General features: G+C 42.3%; 1 protein-coding gene across 7 annotated transcripts in view; it reads left to right on the forward strand.

Annotated features, from left to right (window-relative positions):
• Positions 1–17,292, forward strand: part of DOCK4 (dedicator of cytokinesis 4) — a 254,753-nt gene that overhangs the window by 222,546 nt on the left and 14,915 nt on the right. For all 7 annotated transcript variants that reach the window (XM_053407020.1, XM_053407021.1, XM_053407023.1 and 4 more), the window contains 8 exons: positions 2,332–2,418; positions 3,830–3,934; positions 7,737–7,878; positions 8,938–9,104; positions 11,636–11,722; positions 13,815–13,991; positions 15,293–15,376; positions 17,095–17,214. In XM_053407020.1, the coding sequence (XP_053262995.1) occupies positions 2,332–2,418; positions 3,830–3,934; positions 7,737–7,878; positions 8,938–9,104; positions 11,636–11,722; positions 13,815–13,991; positions 15,293–15,376; positions 17,095–17,214 (969 nt within the window). The remainder of the gene's footprint in view (positions 1–2,331; positions 2,419–3,829; positions 3,935–7,736; positions 7,879–8,937; positions 9,105–11,635; positions 11,723–13,814; positions 13,992–15,292; positions 15,377–17,094; positions 17,215–17,292) is intronic.

Here is a 17,292-nt window from a genome sequence, read left to right on the forward strand (position 1 = left end):
TTGTATAAAGTCCATACAGTGGTATCTCAGTTTAAGAACAGTCCTGTTTATGAACTATTCGGTTTATGAACTCCACAAAACCAGAATTTGTGTCCTGGTTTGCGAACTTTACCTCAGTCTAAGAATGGTGGAAGGGCACCAGTGGCGGGAAGCCTCATTAGGGAAAGCATGCCTCAGTTTAAGAATGGTTTCAGTTTAAGAATGGACTTCCAGAATGGATTAAGTTCACAAACCGAGGTACCACTGTATACTTATATTATCCTATTTATCCAAGCAGAGTCTGCGCCTGTAAGCAGTCCATTCATAGCTTGCTTAAACCGACTGTTTGCACATTAGCAAGCATCTTGGCCAGTTTGAAAACTAGCTGAAAACTGGTACAGGTTTAAACTTTGTGTATTCCCCACGGCATGGATAGATTTTTGAATATATATATTTGATTTAATGACCATATTTCGATTGGATATTTAGTTTTTGTTGTGTCGTTTTCAAAGGAGAGCAATGCTGCAGGTTTCAAATGGCCATGAAGCCTTGGGCAGTCTGTTTCTTGATGAGCACATCCCATGTGCTATCAAGATGGCTCCTAGCCATGATGGCTGTGCTCTGCCTCAACTGTTGGAGGCAGTAATACTTCTGAATACCAGTTGCTGGAATCCACAGGAGGGGCGAGGGCTCTTGCAGTTGGTCCCTTACCTTTCTCTGCCCAATCTGGCCACAGTGATCCATGCGATGGTCACCTCCAGGCTTGATTACTGTAATTCGCTCTACGCAGGGATGCCCTTGAAGCTGACTCAGAAACTCCAGTGAGTGCAGAATGCCGTGGCGAGGCTCCTTACGGGGTCCTTGCCGCGGGACCACATTCATCCAGTGCTTTACCAGCTGCACTGACTCCCAGTGGAGTACTGGGTCAGGTTTAAGGTGCTGGTTTTGACCTTTAAAGCCCTATGTGGCCTAGGACCCTCATACCTACGGGACTGCCCCTCCTGGTATGCCCCGCAGAGGACCTTAAGGTCTATAAATAACAACACTTTGGAAGTCCCCAGCCCCAAGGAGGTTAGATTGCCCTCAACCAGGGCCAGGGCCTTTTTAGCTCTGGCCCTGGCCTGGTGGAACGCTCTGTCTCAAGAGACTAGGGCCCTGTGGGATTTGACATCTTTCTACAGGGCCTGCAAGACGGAGCTGTTCTGCCTGGCCTTTGGGCTGGACTCATTCTAACCCTCCCCCCATTAATTTTTCTGATAGAACCCCTTATATGGGATTTTGTATATAAATTTTCCCTTGGCTCTTTTTGCTGGCCCATGTAGGACCAGCATGGATAGATGGCCCCGGTGAATATTTGACATTTTCTCCCCTTCTGGCTTTGATCTATAGGCTACTACTAAAACGAGGCTGCATTTTAAGCTGCATTTTAAACTGTATTCTAACTTATATTTTAATCAACTGTTTGTTGGGGGGTTTCTTGGGGTTTTTTATGTTTTTACTGTATTTATATTTGGTGTTAGCCACCCTGAGCCTGGTCTTGGCTGGGGAGGGTGGGGTATAAATAAAAAAAAATATTATTATATTATATATTATTGCACTTTCCCATAGGCATCTGACTGGCCATTGTGACAGCATGATGCTCAACTTGATTGGCCATGGTTTGTTTGGAGAGAAGCCTTGGTTCACACATTGCTCTGGCTTGTTTCCTTCCCGGCACAGCAGCCAGGAGTAAGATAGGACAAAAGCAGTTTTGTAAGTTAAACCATAGTTTATTTTAAGCTATGGTTTAATGTAGTGCGTGAACCAAGCCATTGGCTGAATAGTAATGTATGTACTCACAGTTCTCTCCCACAACTAGCACTGGCAGTAATTGCGGAACTCAAGTTTAACAGACCTAGATTTTAAGAACCCTAAAAGTTCTTATTTGAATAATAGTGCTGTGGAATTGAAACCGAAAAAGAACCTAACCCCCCAAAAAAGTTCCTATTCTAGGAACAGTGCTATGGAATTTATTCTTGACTGCTGTTGTCATGTGACCAGACGCTTCTTTTGCCATGCATTTTGATGCATGGTAGACATACAGGGATGATTCAGGTTTATTTTGTACGACAAGTGCTCTCAGTACCTGTGAGTGCAGTTCACCTATCCCAAAAAGGAAGAAGCTTTATAATACCATATTGTCAGTTCTCATAAGCAGCTGTTTTCTGCCTGTTGGTTAATGTTCTCTGAAAGCGCTGGTTAATGCTAGATTGTACTGCCAACTGGGACACTTGAAACTCTGTTTGAAACAACTAAAAAGCGTTTAAGAGCCTTCTCTTTGCTGAACATTCCTTTTTTCTTGCTTGTCTACAGTGCTGGGAGAATGGCATTATCTTATGCAGGAAGATCGCTGAGCAGTATGAAAGCTATTACGACTACAGAAACCTCAGCAAGATGCGGGTAATGGAGATAGATATATTTGGCCATTAAGAATCAGTATAAAACTGGCTTTTGTTTAGTCAGCAAGGCAGCAATTTAATTTTTCCCATTGAAACTTTCATGCTGAAACTGTGATGCTCATGTTTTGTTTTGTTTTTACTTAATCTTTTTTTTACAACAGGTTCTTACAACCTAGCAATCCCTGTTCTAGGAAGGGCTATACCTCGAAAGAGCAAATAAATGGAAAAGCTACATTTGTTATTCTAACATACATGTTTGCTTGGGTCAGATTGTTGCAAAAAAGGAAAGCAGAGACCCTCACACTTCTATGTTATTTTAAAGCCATTTACAAATGGTTCAAATGCTCTGTTGTTTTTGTGAATGCTATGCAATTGCAGTGTAGTTCCTGTAGTATATTGAGACTGCAAACCTATATATACTTACCTGAGACCTTCTAAACTCAATGGGACTTATTTCGCCGTAGGCTTAGAATAGTACTACTAACCATCTATATACATTAATAAATTTCATCTGGGAAGCCAAACAATAGTCACTATGCTAGTTGTGTATAAATAACATGTGGCAATGCATTTCTTTTCCCATTTCTACTGAGAGCCAGTGTGGTGTAGTGGTTAAGAGCGGTAGACTCGTAATCTGGGGAGCCGGGTTCACGTCTCCGCTCCTCCACATGCAGCTGCTGGGTGACCTTGGGCTAGTCACACTTCTCTGAAGTCTCTCAGCCCCACTCACCTCACAGAGTGTTTGTTGTGGGGGAGGAAGGGAAAGGAGAATGTTAGCCGCTTTCAGACTCCTTCGGGTAGTGATAAAGTGGGATATCAAATCCAAACTCCTCCTCCTCCTCCTTCTTCTTCTCCTTCTAAAATCAACATTTTCAACAGCAGATTGATCAACAGACCTATTCCATATCACGTAGGGTGGGGGAGTAAAAAAATGCTACTGGCCATGCCCAAACTCTTAAGTACTTAAAATCCTGGCAAGAGAACACACGAATCAGGCCAATTCAAGCCAAGAAACATTGTGCCAGGTTGAGGCAGGATTGCACTTTGCATTTGCCAAGCACCATTGACTTCAATACTGGTCTCTATTTCTACTCTAATTTATTTTTTAAACCGCAGTACCATGCTGCCTTCCACATTGATTATATTTAGACTGATGAATCTCTGAACACTAAACCACAATCGTTAAGTAACACTTTCGTTAATTCTACAAACACTGTGCTACCCCTCATGTTCAATTTGTCCTCCTGTCTATACAAATCCAGTTGTATATTGAGCAAATGCGGATAAGCATAAGTTAAAAGATACATTCAAGTATCTTTATGTGGGCTGGGGAACTCTCGTTTACCTTGCTTGCATTTTAGCTATTGATATTGCTTATCTGATTTGTTTATTTTCAATCTGATCTGACTCAGGTGATGGAAGCTTCTTTGTATGATAAAATTATGGATCAACAACGTTTGGAGCCAGAGTTTTTCCGAGTTGGATTCTATGGGAAAAAGTTTCCCTTTTTCTTACGAGTGAGTATATAATGTATCTACTTACATTGCACTCTTTCATTCATGACTGAGCTAGCCCAAAATCTTTTGCCGCCTGAAGCAGAGCACTAAATAATGCTCTTTTCCCCAGCTATAAGGTCTCTCTCTCTCTCTCTCTCTCTCTCTCTCTCTCTCTCTCTCATACACACACACACACACACACACACACACACACACACACAGAGCTATAAGGCCATCGTGCTTCACCATGCAGACATAAATTCCTGATTTCATCAATACCACTAATTCCCACTGCTTAGCAGCTTGGGAAACTACCTTATAGAGAGTCAGACCATTGGTCCACCTACCTCAGTATCGCCAATGGTGACTTGGCAGTAGCGCTCTGAACGCTACCTAGAGATGCTGGGGACTGAATCTGGGACCTTTTGCATGCAAAACAGATGCTCTAGCACTGAGCTACAGCCCTTCCTCCAAACATATAGAAAACAGGCTTACAGCAGCTCAGACTATCTAGGAGCTTGAAGGTGTGTGACAGGGTCAACTGTGATTCATGAAGCCTCCCCATTTTAAATGAATAGGAGAGGAACACTCCCCTGTGGTCATTCAGGTCATTGGCATGAACTTCAAGATCAAAGAAGTTCCAACAACCTTTTGTTTCACTGAGGCTATGCCTTCCCTCCATTTTTTCCTCTTTGATTCTGATATATAGCTTTTATGAGGGGAAAGTGAGCATGCAATAATCTTCCCACCTACCTAGTTTATGTAGGCTGCTCTCTCAGTTCTCTCACCATATCACATATGAAAGTTGGGGGTCCCCACATTGCTGTGTGAGTTCAATGGAATATGCAGACAGACAGACAGACAGACAGACAGACAGACAGACAGACAGATACAGACACCCACACACACACTTACTAAAAGTAACATGACACATCATAATCTCTTAGGCGTTGTCTTAGAAGTCATTTGATTTTGTTGCCGTGTTTGCCTTCTGTAGTTCCATTAGTCAGTTCATAAACAACAACAGAAGTATTAAATAATTTGAGTTACTTGAGATGGTAAGCCAGTTAGACGCTCAAATGTGACTAAAGAAGCATAATCCTGCATCCAGATTGCTAATGGGGCCCAGATGGTTGGAAATCATAACACTGGTTCTGGCATGACTGCACTGCCTTTCAGTACATTTCTGGGCACAATTGGAAGTGCTGGGTTTGTCCTTCGAAGCCTTCCACGGCTCAAGGCCTCATTACTTTCCAGAATGTCTCTCTCCAGATGAACCCTCCTTTACCCTCGGGTCATCATCAGAGGCCCTCCTCTCAGTGGCCCCTGCGGCAAAAGTACAGAGGGTGGTGACTGGACAAAGGAACTTGTCATAGTGGTCCACCAGCTGTGAACTGCTCTCTCCAGGATAGCCTGTCTGGTGTAAGCATGGTCATCTTTTTGGTCCCGTGCCAAGGCTTTGCTTTACTCCCAGGCATTTGATGGTTGATGCCTTTTCTGTTGCTGAAATTTCATTGTTATTCTTTAGCTGGTTGTCTTAATGGTGGAGCATAGTGTAAGTAGCCTAGAAACCGGAGATTTTAATGTTTGGATTTTCATGCACAATTAATAATTTTGTGTCTTATTGTACGTGTTTCCCTACGTTCCGTTTTATTGGTGTAAGTTGCCTCGTGACCCTTGAGGTATATGAGGCAGTGGACTAATGAAAGAAGAAGAATAGTGATAAAGAGAACAATAGTAATAATCTTGCCGAGTGATTACGTCTGCAGCAATTTACAGGGCCCCTCAAACGTAAACGTTTAGATCAATGCCAATTTCTGAATCCTTTTGTAAACCATTCCAGGAATACAAGGTTTACTCAAGGTGTGGTATTTTTATCTCCTTCAAGGAATCTTTTCGGCTCCCATAGCAACGTGAAGTGGTTCGATTGTAAATAATAAGAATTCTACGCGGTTCATGCTCCTATAGTTGTCAAGTTGGTAATTGTTTGTGTCTGGTGGTTTTCAAGATAATTGTATCATCAAATCCTAGAGAACCACCATAAAGGTGTATGGGGAAAAACCCAGTGAGTGAATTGCTTTGCTACAAGAAAAAAAATATATAAAAGGAAGTGCCAAAGGCATATATTATTTACAACACACTGAACGTAGGGGAATTATGTCATATATAGAATTAGTGAGGTTCTTGTGCAAGTGGAGCATTACTGATCTGAGATACAGGGAACTGGAGTGGAAAGAGATCTTTTAGTATCAGTAGCACAACTATTGAGCCATTCATGAGCCTTCCAGATCCTAGCGCCAGCAGTGGCTGCTGATCTGGCACAATGGCTAGAAAGGCATTAGAAAAGGCTGTCGCCAGCAAGTGGCAACTGAAGGAAAAGACTCTTAACAGCAGAGTCATGGGTCCATGGTAGAAGCAAGGGGATTGCTGCATTTAGCACTGCAGATGCACAGCCACTGACTACCTAGGAAAACCCATTGTGGACTTAGCACTATCTCCTGCCTTTGGTGCCTCCACTGCTGCCCCATATGTTTTGCCTTCAAAGACATGGGGAGCTTCCCCCCGTAACTTCAGATCACTGCTCAGTAGTGGTGACCTCTTCCTATCCTTAAAACCCAGTGCACTGTCTTACTGTCAAGGAGATGAGTAACTATATAACCTTTAGAAGACATCTGAAGGCAGCCCGCTATAGGGAAGCTTTTTAATGTTTCATGTCTTATTTTGTTTTTATATATGTCGGAAGCTGCCCAGAGTAGCTGGTGCAACCCAGTCAGATGGGTGGAGTAAAAATAATTGTTGCTGTTGCTATTGTTGTTTACTTTGTGCAGTTTTTGCACTTTGAGTAAAGGCCCTGATAAAGAAAAATAAGATACATTTCCCATAAGGGATATACAACTGGTCTGGCTTGCCTTTATAGTTTAGAAACATGAACAGCAGTCTACAATGAAAACGAGATAAAATAGCCACAGTGCTCTAAGAGGTTATTTTTAGTCTTGAAAACTAACCCAGATGCATTCCTATCTTCTTACGGCTCTTTCTCGAGGGGTTTGCAATACCTACAAAACAGAGTTTCTTTGTTTTGCTTCATTGCGATGGTAAAGAGATGGGAAACAATTGAAAAGAGGGAAAGCAAGTTAGGCTTGGGAGGAGTTCGAAAATCAAGGCACTCTTGAGAAATAAGCTGCAAATGCACTGAGATCATTCCAAGAACAAGAGTCCTCTGAGGAATATATGGAGCTGCCGTATACCGAATCAGCCCATTGGTCAGAATTGACTATACTGAGCTGCAGCAGCTGTCCAGGATTTCAGACATGGAACATTCCCTGCCCTACCTTGAGTTGTGGGGGTTGAACCCTGGGACGTTCTGCATGCAGAACAGATGCTTTGCCAGTGAGCTACATTCCTTCCCCAGTTCTACAGCACCGCTGGATATTTTCATCTTTATAGTTTGTTGCGGGTTTTTATGCTTTCTTTTGCAAATTATGTGTTTGGAAATAAGATCACTCTCTTCTTAAAACCATCTGTATTTTTAAGAACTGTTCTCTTATGCAATGATCACGAAGAATATCACATGGTGCAAAAGGTGTCATTACATGTAATAACTAAAACTACACACAGTCTGACAAAAAGGGAATGGAATAAGGGGAATTACAAAGCTTCTTGACTATGGCAGTGAAAATGCTTTCAGTGTTTTTTATTTCTAATTTGGAGTGGGGCTGGGGTGGGGAGGAAACACCTTTGTGAATTATCTTACTGGCTAACGGTAGCCTCTTTTTTGTTGTTGCTGTTTTCACGTAACTCACTTTGCTTTTATTCCTCCCAGAACAAAGAATTTGTTTGCCGAGGGCACGACTACGAGCGTTTGGAGGCTTTTCAACAGCGGATGCTGAACGAGTTTCCACATGCCATTGCTATGCAACATGCCAATCAACCCGATGAAACCATCTTTCAAGCAGAAGCACAGTGTATCCACTCGGTTGACAGTACACTTTGCCTGCCTTAATGCACACAGTTTCACCTGTAGCATGGTTGAAATGAATGAAATCCCTCCAAAAGCCCACATCAGCAGTGCCGGTGCAAAGGATGGCTTTTTCTGACAAAAGTATGGAAATAATGAAATCACATATACTAGCAGTGAGATCACCTGTTCATTATTAGCATGCATGCTCCCCCTACCCCTTGGTGTAATCAAAGGAAAACCACTGTTAGCATTGGTGAAGATGAAATGAACATTTTTTCTATTAGTTATGATGACCATGTTGCCAAGACAGAGCAAGACAGAGAAACAAGAGAGAGGTATTTAGGAGGGCAAAACTAAGGGGGCAGCCCTCCCATAGCCTGATGGGACCAAACATGCTCAGTGGCCGCATAATTATATTTTGGGGAAGGGAAATGGAATAGCATATCCTGAAAGAAGTTGTGTCTGGTTGACTGAGACGCTGGAGAGAAGCACTCCACATGGCACCATTTTGTTGTCCCAGTTGTGGTGTTATATTTAAAAATCCATGGTGCCACTGTTTGTGGACCCTATCTAAGCTTTTGCAAACTAGAATACTCACAGCTATGAATATCTGTTATTTCATTATGTTGCTTGTGCACTAGACTGCGAAGAATCGTGGGATTCCTATAATTCTTTATTAACAGGAAGTCACACTTGATTCCACTGATATCATTACCCATTTCATGAATCTGGGTGGGGTTTTAAACAAAAACCATGGGAACTATATTTCCTGTGCTACCTGCTGACCACAAAACACTAGGATTCATTGCAAACGTTTCCATTGTGAGCATTCTCCACTGTCATTAGGTAAATTTTGGAATGGAAAGTGGGTGAGGGCTTGTGGTGGAAGCTTCTGATATCATAATAAGGGCTCAACGTTTATATTTTGTTTTCAAATGGCAAATACGTATCGTTTGTACGAACCTTCGTTTGTACTATAGAGCCCTTCCTTCTAGTGAAAAGGGTCATCTGTTTAGCTTTGCTGGTTGGAAAGTTAGCTTTGACCTTAACACGTTACACATAGACCTGCAAATTTATGCCGTGACACCAATTCCAGAAAGCCAGGAAGTGCTGCAAAGAGAAGGCATTCCAGATAACATCAAAAGTTTTTATAAAGTGAATCACATCTGGAGATTCCGATATGATAGGCCATTCCACAAAGGGACCAAAGACAAGGACAATGAATTCAAGGTATGATGTTTCCTCAGTTCTGGTTGATTTTAATTGGTTGGGCATGCTCAGGTTGTTTTTAATTCCTACCGCCTTTCTGGAATGAAGCGTTGGCCCCAATTCTCATGGCGCTACATAGGCCATTTCATACTCTGCCCACGTACTTCCAGAGTACATACCACAGATATGAGGCTAAACAAATATCAGAAAGATTGGTTAGTACTGTGCAGCAATTGTCACCAGATAATTATTCCTGCTGTTCTGGAAGGCAGTGAGGCCTGGAGATTTATGTCTAATTGACATAGCTGCAAACGAGAGAATAACCTATTTAGAAACTCTGGAAAAGTTTCAAAATATTTGGCAGGGATTCCTTGAGCTATTTCAAGTTTATCAAAACCGTTAGTTTATTGGAAAATGTACAACAATTGATTTCATCTTTGTATGGCTGGGGTTCCATTTGTTTTATTTCCTCCTTCTGCTCTTTCCTCTTTTTCTTTCTTTTCATTTTGGTCTGTGGATTTCTGGTTGTTATTATTATCCAATTTTCCCTGAAATTTGATGTTCCATTGGCAGGGATGGGTTGGCTATTAGGAGAAAAGCAGTGGTGGAGGGACGAGGATGACTCGTAGGTTGATTGTGGATGAAAGAAAAAATTATACGTAGTTGTGGGCTTTTCTGAAATTAATGTTTATGGACATCTTGCATGTGGCTTTTAAAAACCCCAACAGCTGCCTTTTGAAATGCCCCCTATGTGTGTGTGTGTGTGTTCAAATTCAAAGCCTCCTTGGTATACAGAACTTTTCCCCCCCTGCATTGTATCCGGTGTGAGATTTTTCACTCATAAATATAAGCTTCCCATTATATTTTTTGGTTTGCATCAATTACTGATGTGAATCCAAGGATAACTTTCTATAAACTGCTTTGAGGGTTCTTTTTTGTTTACTGTTTACAGTCAAACAATATATAAAATTTTATGAAATAAATAAATTCAGGCCAGATAACATTGGCTGAATATTTTCTCTTCCTACATACTTCTGGGGGGGAAAAACCTATTATCAATTTATTTATCTATTATCAATTACCTATTATCAGTTACCTCTGTCCTTGCAATGCCTATTATCAATGACCTATTATTATTATTAAAATTACCTATTATCAATTTATTCTGGGGCGGAAAAACCTATTATCAATTTGTTTTTGCATTTATATTCTAACTTTTCTCCAAGGAGCTTGAGGTGGTGTATATGGCTGCCCACTTCAGCTCCATTTCAATCCTGTGAGGAAGGTTGGTGACTGGCCTAAGATCACCCAGTTAGCTTCATGGCCATATGAGGATTTTGACTCCTGACCAATTTCCAGGGCTGAGTGGGGATTTAACCCCTGTTTTCCCAGGCTCTAGTTCAATACTCTTCACGTCCTCCTCCTCTTAGTATAAGAAGCAAGAGCCTTGTTTTATACCCCTTTCCTATACCATGTCTCAGCAAAGCTCCTGTTGCAATATTTGCCTAGATAAACTTGAAAAGAGCCGTGCACATTCTTCCAATTGTCTGATGGTTGGACCTAAATTCTAGAGGACTTTAGGGTGTTAGTTTCTCTATGTATGTCGCTTGACCTGTGGATGGGAAACTAATATGCTGCATAGTGGCAACAAATTCAGTAAAAGGAGACCCACCCCTGAATGGGATTAGTGCTGCTAATGGAAGCAGTCTGATTAATAAGAGAATAACCCAATCCCCTGGCTAGCGGTGACAGAGTTTAATGGAGTCACTGATGTAAAGTAAAGGTAAAGGGACCCCTGACCATTAGGTCCAGTTGTGACTGACTCTGGGGTTGCAGCGCTCATCTCGCCTGAGGGAGCCGGTGTACATCTTCCAGGTCATGTGGCCAGCATGACCAAGCTGCTTCTGGCGAACCAGAGCAGCGCATGGAAACGCCGTTTACCTTCCCGCCGAAGCGGTACCTATTTATCTACTTGCACTTTGACATGCTTTCAAACTGCTAGGTTGGCAGGAGCAGGGACTGAGCAATGGGAGCTCACCCCATCGTGGGGATTCGAACCGCCAACCTTCTGATCGGCAAGTCCTAGGCTCTGTGGTTTAACCCACAGCACCACCCGCGTCCTTTTCTATTCATGCTGCACAGGTAGAAAGGAAGGGCCAAGGGGGAAATGCTATGTCACCTTCCAGACTGGGTGTAATAGAGAGGTCTGAATCAGGCCCACTGCCATCATGTGCTGTGGTAGCAGATCTACTTGAGGATCCAGCATATCCTGTGCTGGCCCAGCCCTGTACTTCCCCAACCCATTTTTGGGGGTGGGGTGGAGGGTTCTGCTGGCTGTTTCTGGCAGGGGAACCACCCGTGGTCTCTTCTGCCCACCACTTGGGCTGATGCTTTGGAGTGCCCCTTGTTGGCGGGGCTCCTCTGCTGGCAGCAGAGACCAGCAGATTTAGGTCCAGGCTGGGTAGCGTAGCACCTGTCCTCCACCCACACCCACTCCAGAATAGCGGGTAAGGAATTTGGGCTGCTGTGTAATTAACGTTCCTTTGTTTCAGAGTTTGTGGGTGGAGAGAACCACACTGATCTTGGTGCAGAGCTTGCCTGGGATTTCACGTTGGTTTGAAGTAGAGAAACGCGAAGTAGTGAGTATGGATTGAAGTTACCCTCGTCATTTTGGGTCCTGACCATAGTGATAGATGTATCAGTCTGTAGCCCCTCCATGCGAATTTTGTACGTGTTAATTCTGTCCGGTTTCTATATTCATCTGTGATTTATTTATTATTTAAAAAACAAGTTACTTTCATCGGTATTGATGATCTCCTTCTACCGGGCCACAATAGAAAGTGTCCTTTCATACTGTATAACAGTGTGGTATGCTGGTTTGACAGCCACGGACAGGAAGTCCTTACAGAGGGTGGTGAATACAGCACATGACATCATGGGCTGTCCTCTGAGTTTGCTAGATGGCAGCGCGGGAGACCGCTCCCTCAGGAGAGCGAGGAAAATTCTTAGGGATGACTCACACCCTGGCCAGCATTTCTTTAATCTCCTACCTTCAGGCAGGAGATACAGAAGTATAGTCAGCCGCACCAACAGGTTAAAGAACAGTTTTTATCCGTGGCTGTTAGGCTGCTGAATGGGAAAAAATAGTGGTGTAATTGACTTCTGACAAGCACACAGAGCGGAAACAAGACTGAATGTATTGGGGGGGGGGCTCGTTTAATTTCACTGCACACAGGTGGTGTAGTGACAATAAAGGTTTATTATTATTATTATTATTATTATTATTATTATTATTATTATTGTTCCTCACAGGATAAGTGTTTAGATGCGTATTTTATATCAGTGCAAATGCGTTTTATCTCAAAGAAAATATGCTTTAGGCACATTTGTGAGCAAAGAACTATGTGACAACAATTCAAAGAGGAAAATCTGAAGAACAATTACCGTATTTTTCCGTGTATAAGACGCCCCCATGTATATGACACCCCCTATATTTGGGAACTCAAATTTAAGAAAATGGGGGGGAGGGAGGCCTCAGAGTTGTTGAGATTTTGGGGGGATTGCACAGGGTTGTTGAGCTTTTTTGGATTCCCCCCCCAAAATCGCTCTCCTGCATGCGGTGCTAAATTCGCTTCTCTGACCCCTTGCCACCAGAAGCTGCAAATTGCCCACCCAATTGCCACAACATCAGCCAATCAATACCAGCCTTTGATGCAGGATCCAATACAACACCCAATAGTCGCTGACTGCCATGGTAGCAACCAATTAAATGTCTACCCTATGCACTATCCATGTATAAGACAACCCCCACTTTTTAGCATAATTTTAAAAGAAAAAAACCAAGTCTTACAAACAGAAAAGTACTTTCCAGTCTGTGTATTAGTCCACTTAGTGCAAATTAGATTGGTTTATTTGCTGGCCAAATAAAATTATCCCTCCTATCTAGTTGACCATCCCCCTCTGGCACTGTTGTAAATTAAATTAGTTAGATAATAACAAATAGCAAATGAAATGGTATGGTATGGTATGGTATTTGGGGGTGGGGAGTGAACGAACTCAGTGCAGAAATTATTTCTATTCTTCCATTTATATTCCACTCCTCTTCACCCATCAAACCCAAAATGACATAAATGTGGTCCCCAGAAGGTCTCCCATGTAGGCACTGATCAGATCTGCTTAATTTAAGCAAAATGGTGGTCATATCTGCCTTGGGTACACAATGCTCTGGGACCATATCCTGGGAACTGCTAAAACTGGATAGAAGCTCATCCCATGAAAGAGACAGAGAGAGGGAGAAATAAAGAGATTGTTATATAATTATTTCTGAATGTGAATAAACATTAACCAAGTGCATTTAACAGAAATGTAAATATAGAAATCTTATAGCTATAGTCATTGCATATAAAGATTTAGTTCTAAACCACTATGACAAATACATGGCATGTATAGTTATGATATGTCTTCCATGCTGCTTTTAGCTGAGGTGCAGGGCTAAATAAATAGCACTATATAGTAGCTTTAACACCTCTTGTAAGTTTGGTCACAGATTTCACCCGACACTCCACATATCCTCAAGCTTTCCAGAACATCACTTGGAAGTGGGGTGGTGCTTAATTTCTCTTCAGTCAGAATAGCACATCAGAGATGAGGTTGTCAAAGCTGTCGGCAGTTGCAAAGGAGCTGCTAAGTCTGTGTCAAATAAGCAGATGCATTGCTGTTGATGGTTTTCAGGTGGAAATGAGCCCCTTGGAGAATGCTATTGAAGTGCTGGAAAATAAAAACCAACAGCTGAGGACACTGATCAGTCAGTGTCAGACTCGACAGATGCAGAACATCAACCCCCTCACAATGTGTTTGAATGGGGTCATTGATGCAGCGGTGAACGGTGGAGTCACCAGGTACCAAGAGGTACGTCCTTCTTACCTAAAGTGCTGGGGGTTAAGGTGTATTCTTATTTAAAACTCCTATCTGTCACACTAATTGGGACTGTTTAGAAATCTGATTGACTAATTAGGCTGAGATAGCATTTATCACCTTTTTATCCAGCCCTTCTTCCCAGATACAATCCCAGTACTTGGGGACTATATCTAGATCAGGGGTCAACAACTTTTCCAGCTGTGGGCCGGTCCACCATCCCTAAGACCATGTGGTGAGCCAGACTATATTTTTTTTGGGGGGGGGGAATTGAATGAATTCCTATGCCCCACAAATAACCCAGAGATGCATTTTATATTTTTTGGGGGGGAAATATGAATGAATTCCTATGCCCCACAAATAACCCAGAGATGCATTTTAAATAAAAGGACACATTCTACTCTAGCCAGTGTGGTGTAGTGGTTAAGAGCGGTGGACTTGTAATCTGGGGAACCGGGTTCGCGTCTCCGCTCCTCCACATGCAGCTACTGGGTGACCTTGGGCTAGTCACACTTCTTTGAAGTCTCTCAGCCTCACTCACCTCACAGAGTGTTTGTTGTGGGGGAGGAAGGGAAAGGAGAATGTTAGCCGCTTTGAGACTCCTTTGGGTAGTGATAAAGCAGGATATCAAATCCAAACACTTCTTCTTCTTCTTCTTCTCATGTAAAAACAGGCTGATTTCCAGACCGTCCGTGGGCCGGATTGAGAAGGTGATTGGGCCGTATCCGGCCCACGGGCCTTAGGTTGCCTACCCCTGATCTAGATAAACAGTCATACTCAGAGAAGTCTTATTGAAATAAATAGATACATCAAGACCATTAAATTCAATGTGCCTGCTCTAAGAAAAACTCAGTTGGATGCAACCCATATGACAGTCACCAGCAATTTATTAAAACCACAAAACCTTGTGCCATAATAAATGTGTTGAACTCTAAAGTGCTGCAGGACCCTACCTTGGTTTTGCAGACATGCTGATTAACACGGAATCGAAATTGACACATTTTATTAAGGCAATGTTCATCAGAGAACCTTGGTTTAAGGTGACAGGCAGCTGCTTATGCACCGTTAGATGTAGAAGTGAGTGAGTCACAGCACGGTAACAATAATACCTTGCAAACATGTATTACTGTTGAAATGAACTGACCGTGAACCTGCATTGCTCTTTTGAGCTGAAATGCAGTTTAAGGAGATGGCAGGCTGCCGTCAGGAGGACTGGGTTTGGATGGAAACTCTTGTAAACACGATGTACTTTGAACTAACATGTAGACCCTGTGCTACAATTATATTCTGCTCAGGCATTCTTTGTGAAGGAATATATCTTGAACCACCCAGAGGATGGAGAGAAGATTGCATGCTTGAGGGAACTTATGCTTGAGCAGGTAAAGGGGAACCCAAGCAAGCCATGTGCTGTCTGTTGAAATTGACATGAACCCAGGAAAAAGCACAACAAGGCAACATTCTGCTTTTCAGAGGGCTCTGGGATTTGTAGAACTGATGTTCAGATGGCAATGCTAAGGGCGAGTGAGCAAGCTAAGTGTTGTTAACATCATCCCTCTGATCTTTTAAAACTGCTATTTCTCTTGTTTTCGGCAGAGCAGCCTAAACTGAAGAGTGGGTGACAGGCAGAACTTTGCCACGTGACTGTCTGCATATATTTTAATAATATGCTGCTTGAAATGTACTGTAGGAAGGATTCCATCTGGTTTAAAACAGGGAATGAAGGGGATCAGAAACAAGGGTGGTTTTTTTTAAATCTTAAGATTACTTTGCGGTATTAATTCTGAGTCTCCTTAAAACTGGAGATGAATTATGCAGTCTAGCAGCTATGTCTTTTGCAGTTCACTGCCCTTTAAATGTCCATATTTCCAGCGGGATTTAATTTCTTGGAATAGCTTTTGAAATGTATGCCGTATGCTTACAGCTGGCTCCAGCAGCCCACAAGGATTGCTCTTCATGTAGTGGCAAATATCTATGTATGCAGAACTATGTTATTCCGTATCCAACAGCGTGCTGTTTTGGGCATAAGCCATATTTTATTGTGATGGGAGCAAGTCACAGTGACTTCCTCCAGCGTAGTCATGAGAAGGAAACAGGAGTTTTTGCTTCTCTTTTTGATTAACTACAGTTTGGGATTTTATCTGAATCCAGCAGTGAGTTATGAAGCTGGCTTGTTTCAACAAACCATAGTTAAAATTAGTCATAGTTTATGGTGGTTAATAAAACTATGCTTCATTAAAAAAGTGGAAGCAAAATCTTCCAGTTTCTTCATAGCTATAAGGATGGAGAAATGAGAAGGGAGAGCTCACTGTGGTTCACCCAAGTCACCATAAATAATGGTCACCTTACATAATATCATGGCATCTGAACTTCCTCAGCTTCATAGTTGCCTGAATGATAGTTAATTTTTGACAGTAGCAATTTTGGAGTTTGGAGAGGGGAAAGTATTTGATCCCCTGCTAAATTTGCCCGTTTGCCCTCTGACAAAGAAATGACCAGTCCATAGTTTTAATGGTAGGTTTATTGTAGCTGCGAGAGACAGAATAACAACAGGAAAACCCCCAGAAACCCAGAAGACAAAAGTCAGCGATTGATGTGCATTATAATGAGTGAAATAAGTATTTGATCCCTTTGCAAAAGATGACTTAGTACTTGGTGGCAAAACCCTTGTTGGCAATTACAGAGAAAGACGTTTCTTGTAGGTGGCCACCAGGTTTGCACACATCTCAGGAGGAATTTTGTCCCACTCCTCTTTGCAGATCCTCTCCAAGTCAGTAAGATTTCGAGGTTGATGTGTAGCTACTCGAACCTTCAGCTCCCTCCACAGATTTTCAATGGGATTAAGGTCTGGAGACTGGCTAGGCCACTCCAGGACCTTAATATGCTTCTTCTTGAGCCACTCCTTTGTTGCCTTGGCTGTGTGTTTTGGGTCATTGTCATGCTGGAATACTCATCCTCGACCCATTTTCAATGCCCTGGCTGAGGGAAGGAGGTGCTCACCCAAGATTTGACGATACTGTGCATGATTAGAAATTGCTGTCATAGCAAAGATACATATGAAGACAAATACTAATAATCATTCTCCCTTTGTTGTGTGAAGGCCCAGATTCTGGAATTTGGCTTAGCTGTGCATGAGAAGTTTGTCCCTCAAGATATGAGACCTTTACATAAAAAACTAGTGGATCAGTTCTTTGTGATGAAATCAAGTTTGGGAATACAGGTATGTGCAATTCATGATGAAAGGCCCTTAGGTTGTACATAGTCAGTATATTTATTAAGCAACAGACAGTGACATCTT

Source organism: Podarcis raffonei, chromosome 10 (genome assembly GCF_027172205.1).
Source record: "Podarcis raffonei isolate rPodRaf1 chromosome 10, rPodRaf1.pri, whole genome shotgun sequence".
In the NCBI taxonomy this organism is placed as follows: domain Eukaryota; kingdom Metazoa; phylum Chordata; class Lepidosauria; order Squamata; family Lacertidae; genus Podarcis; species Podarcis raffonei.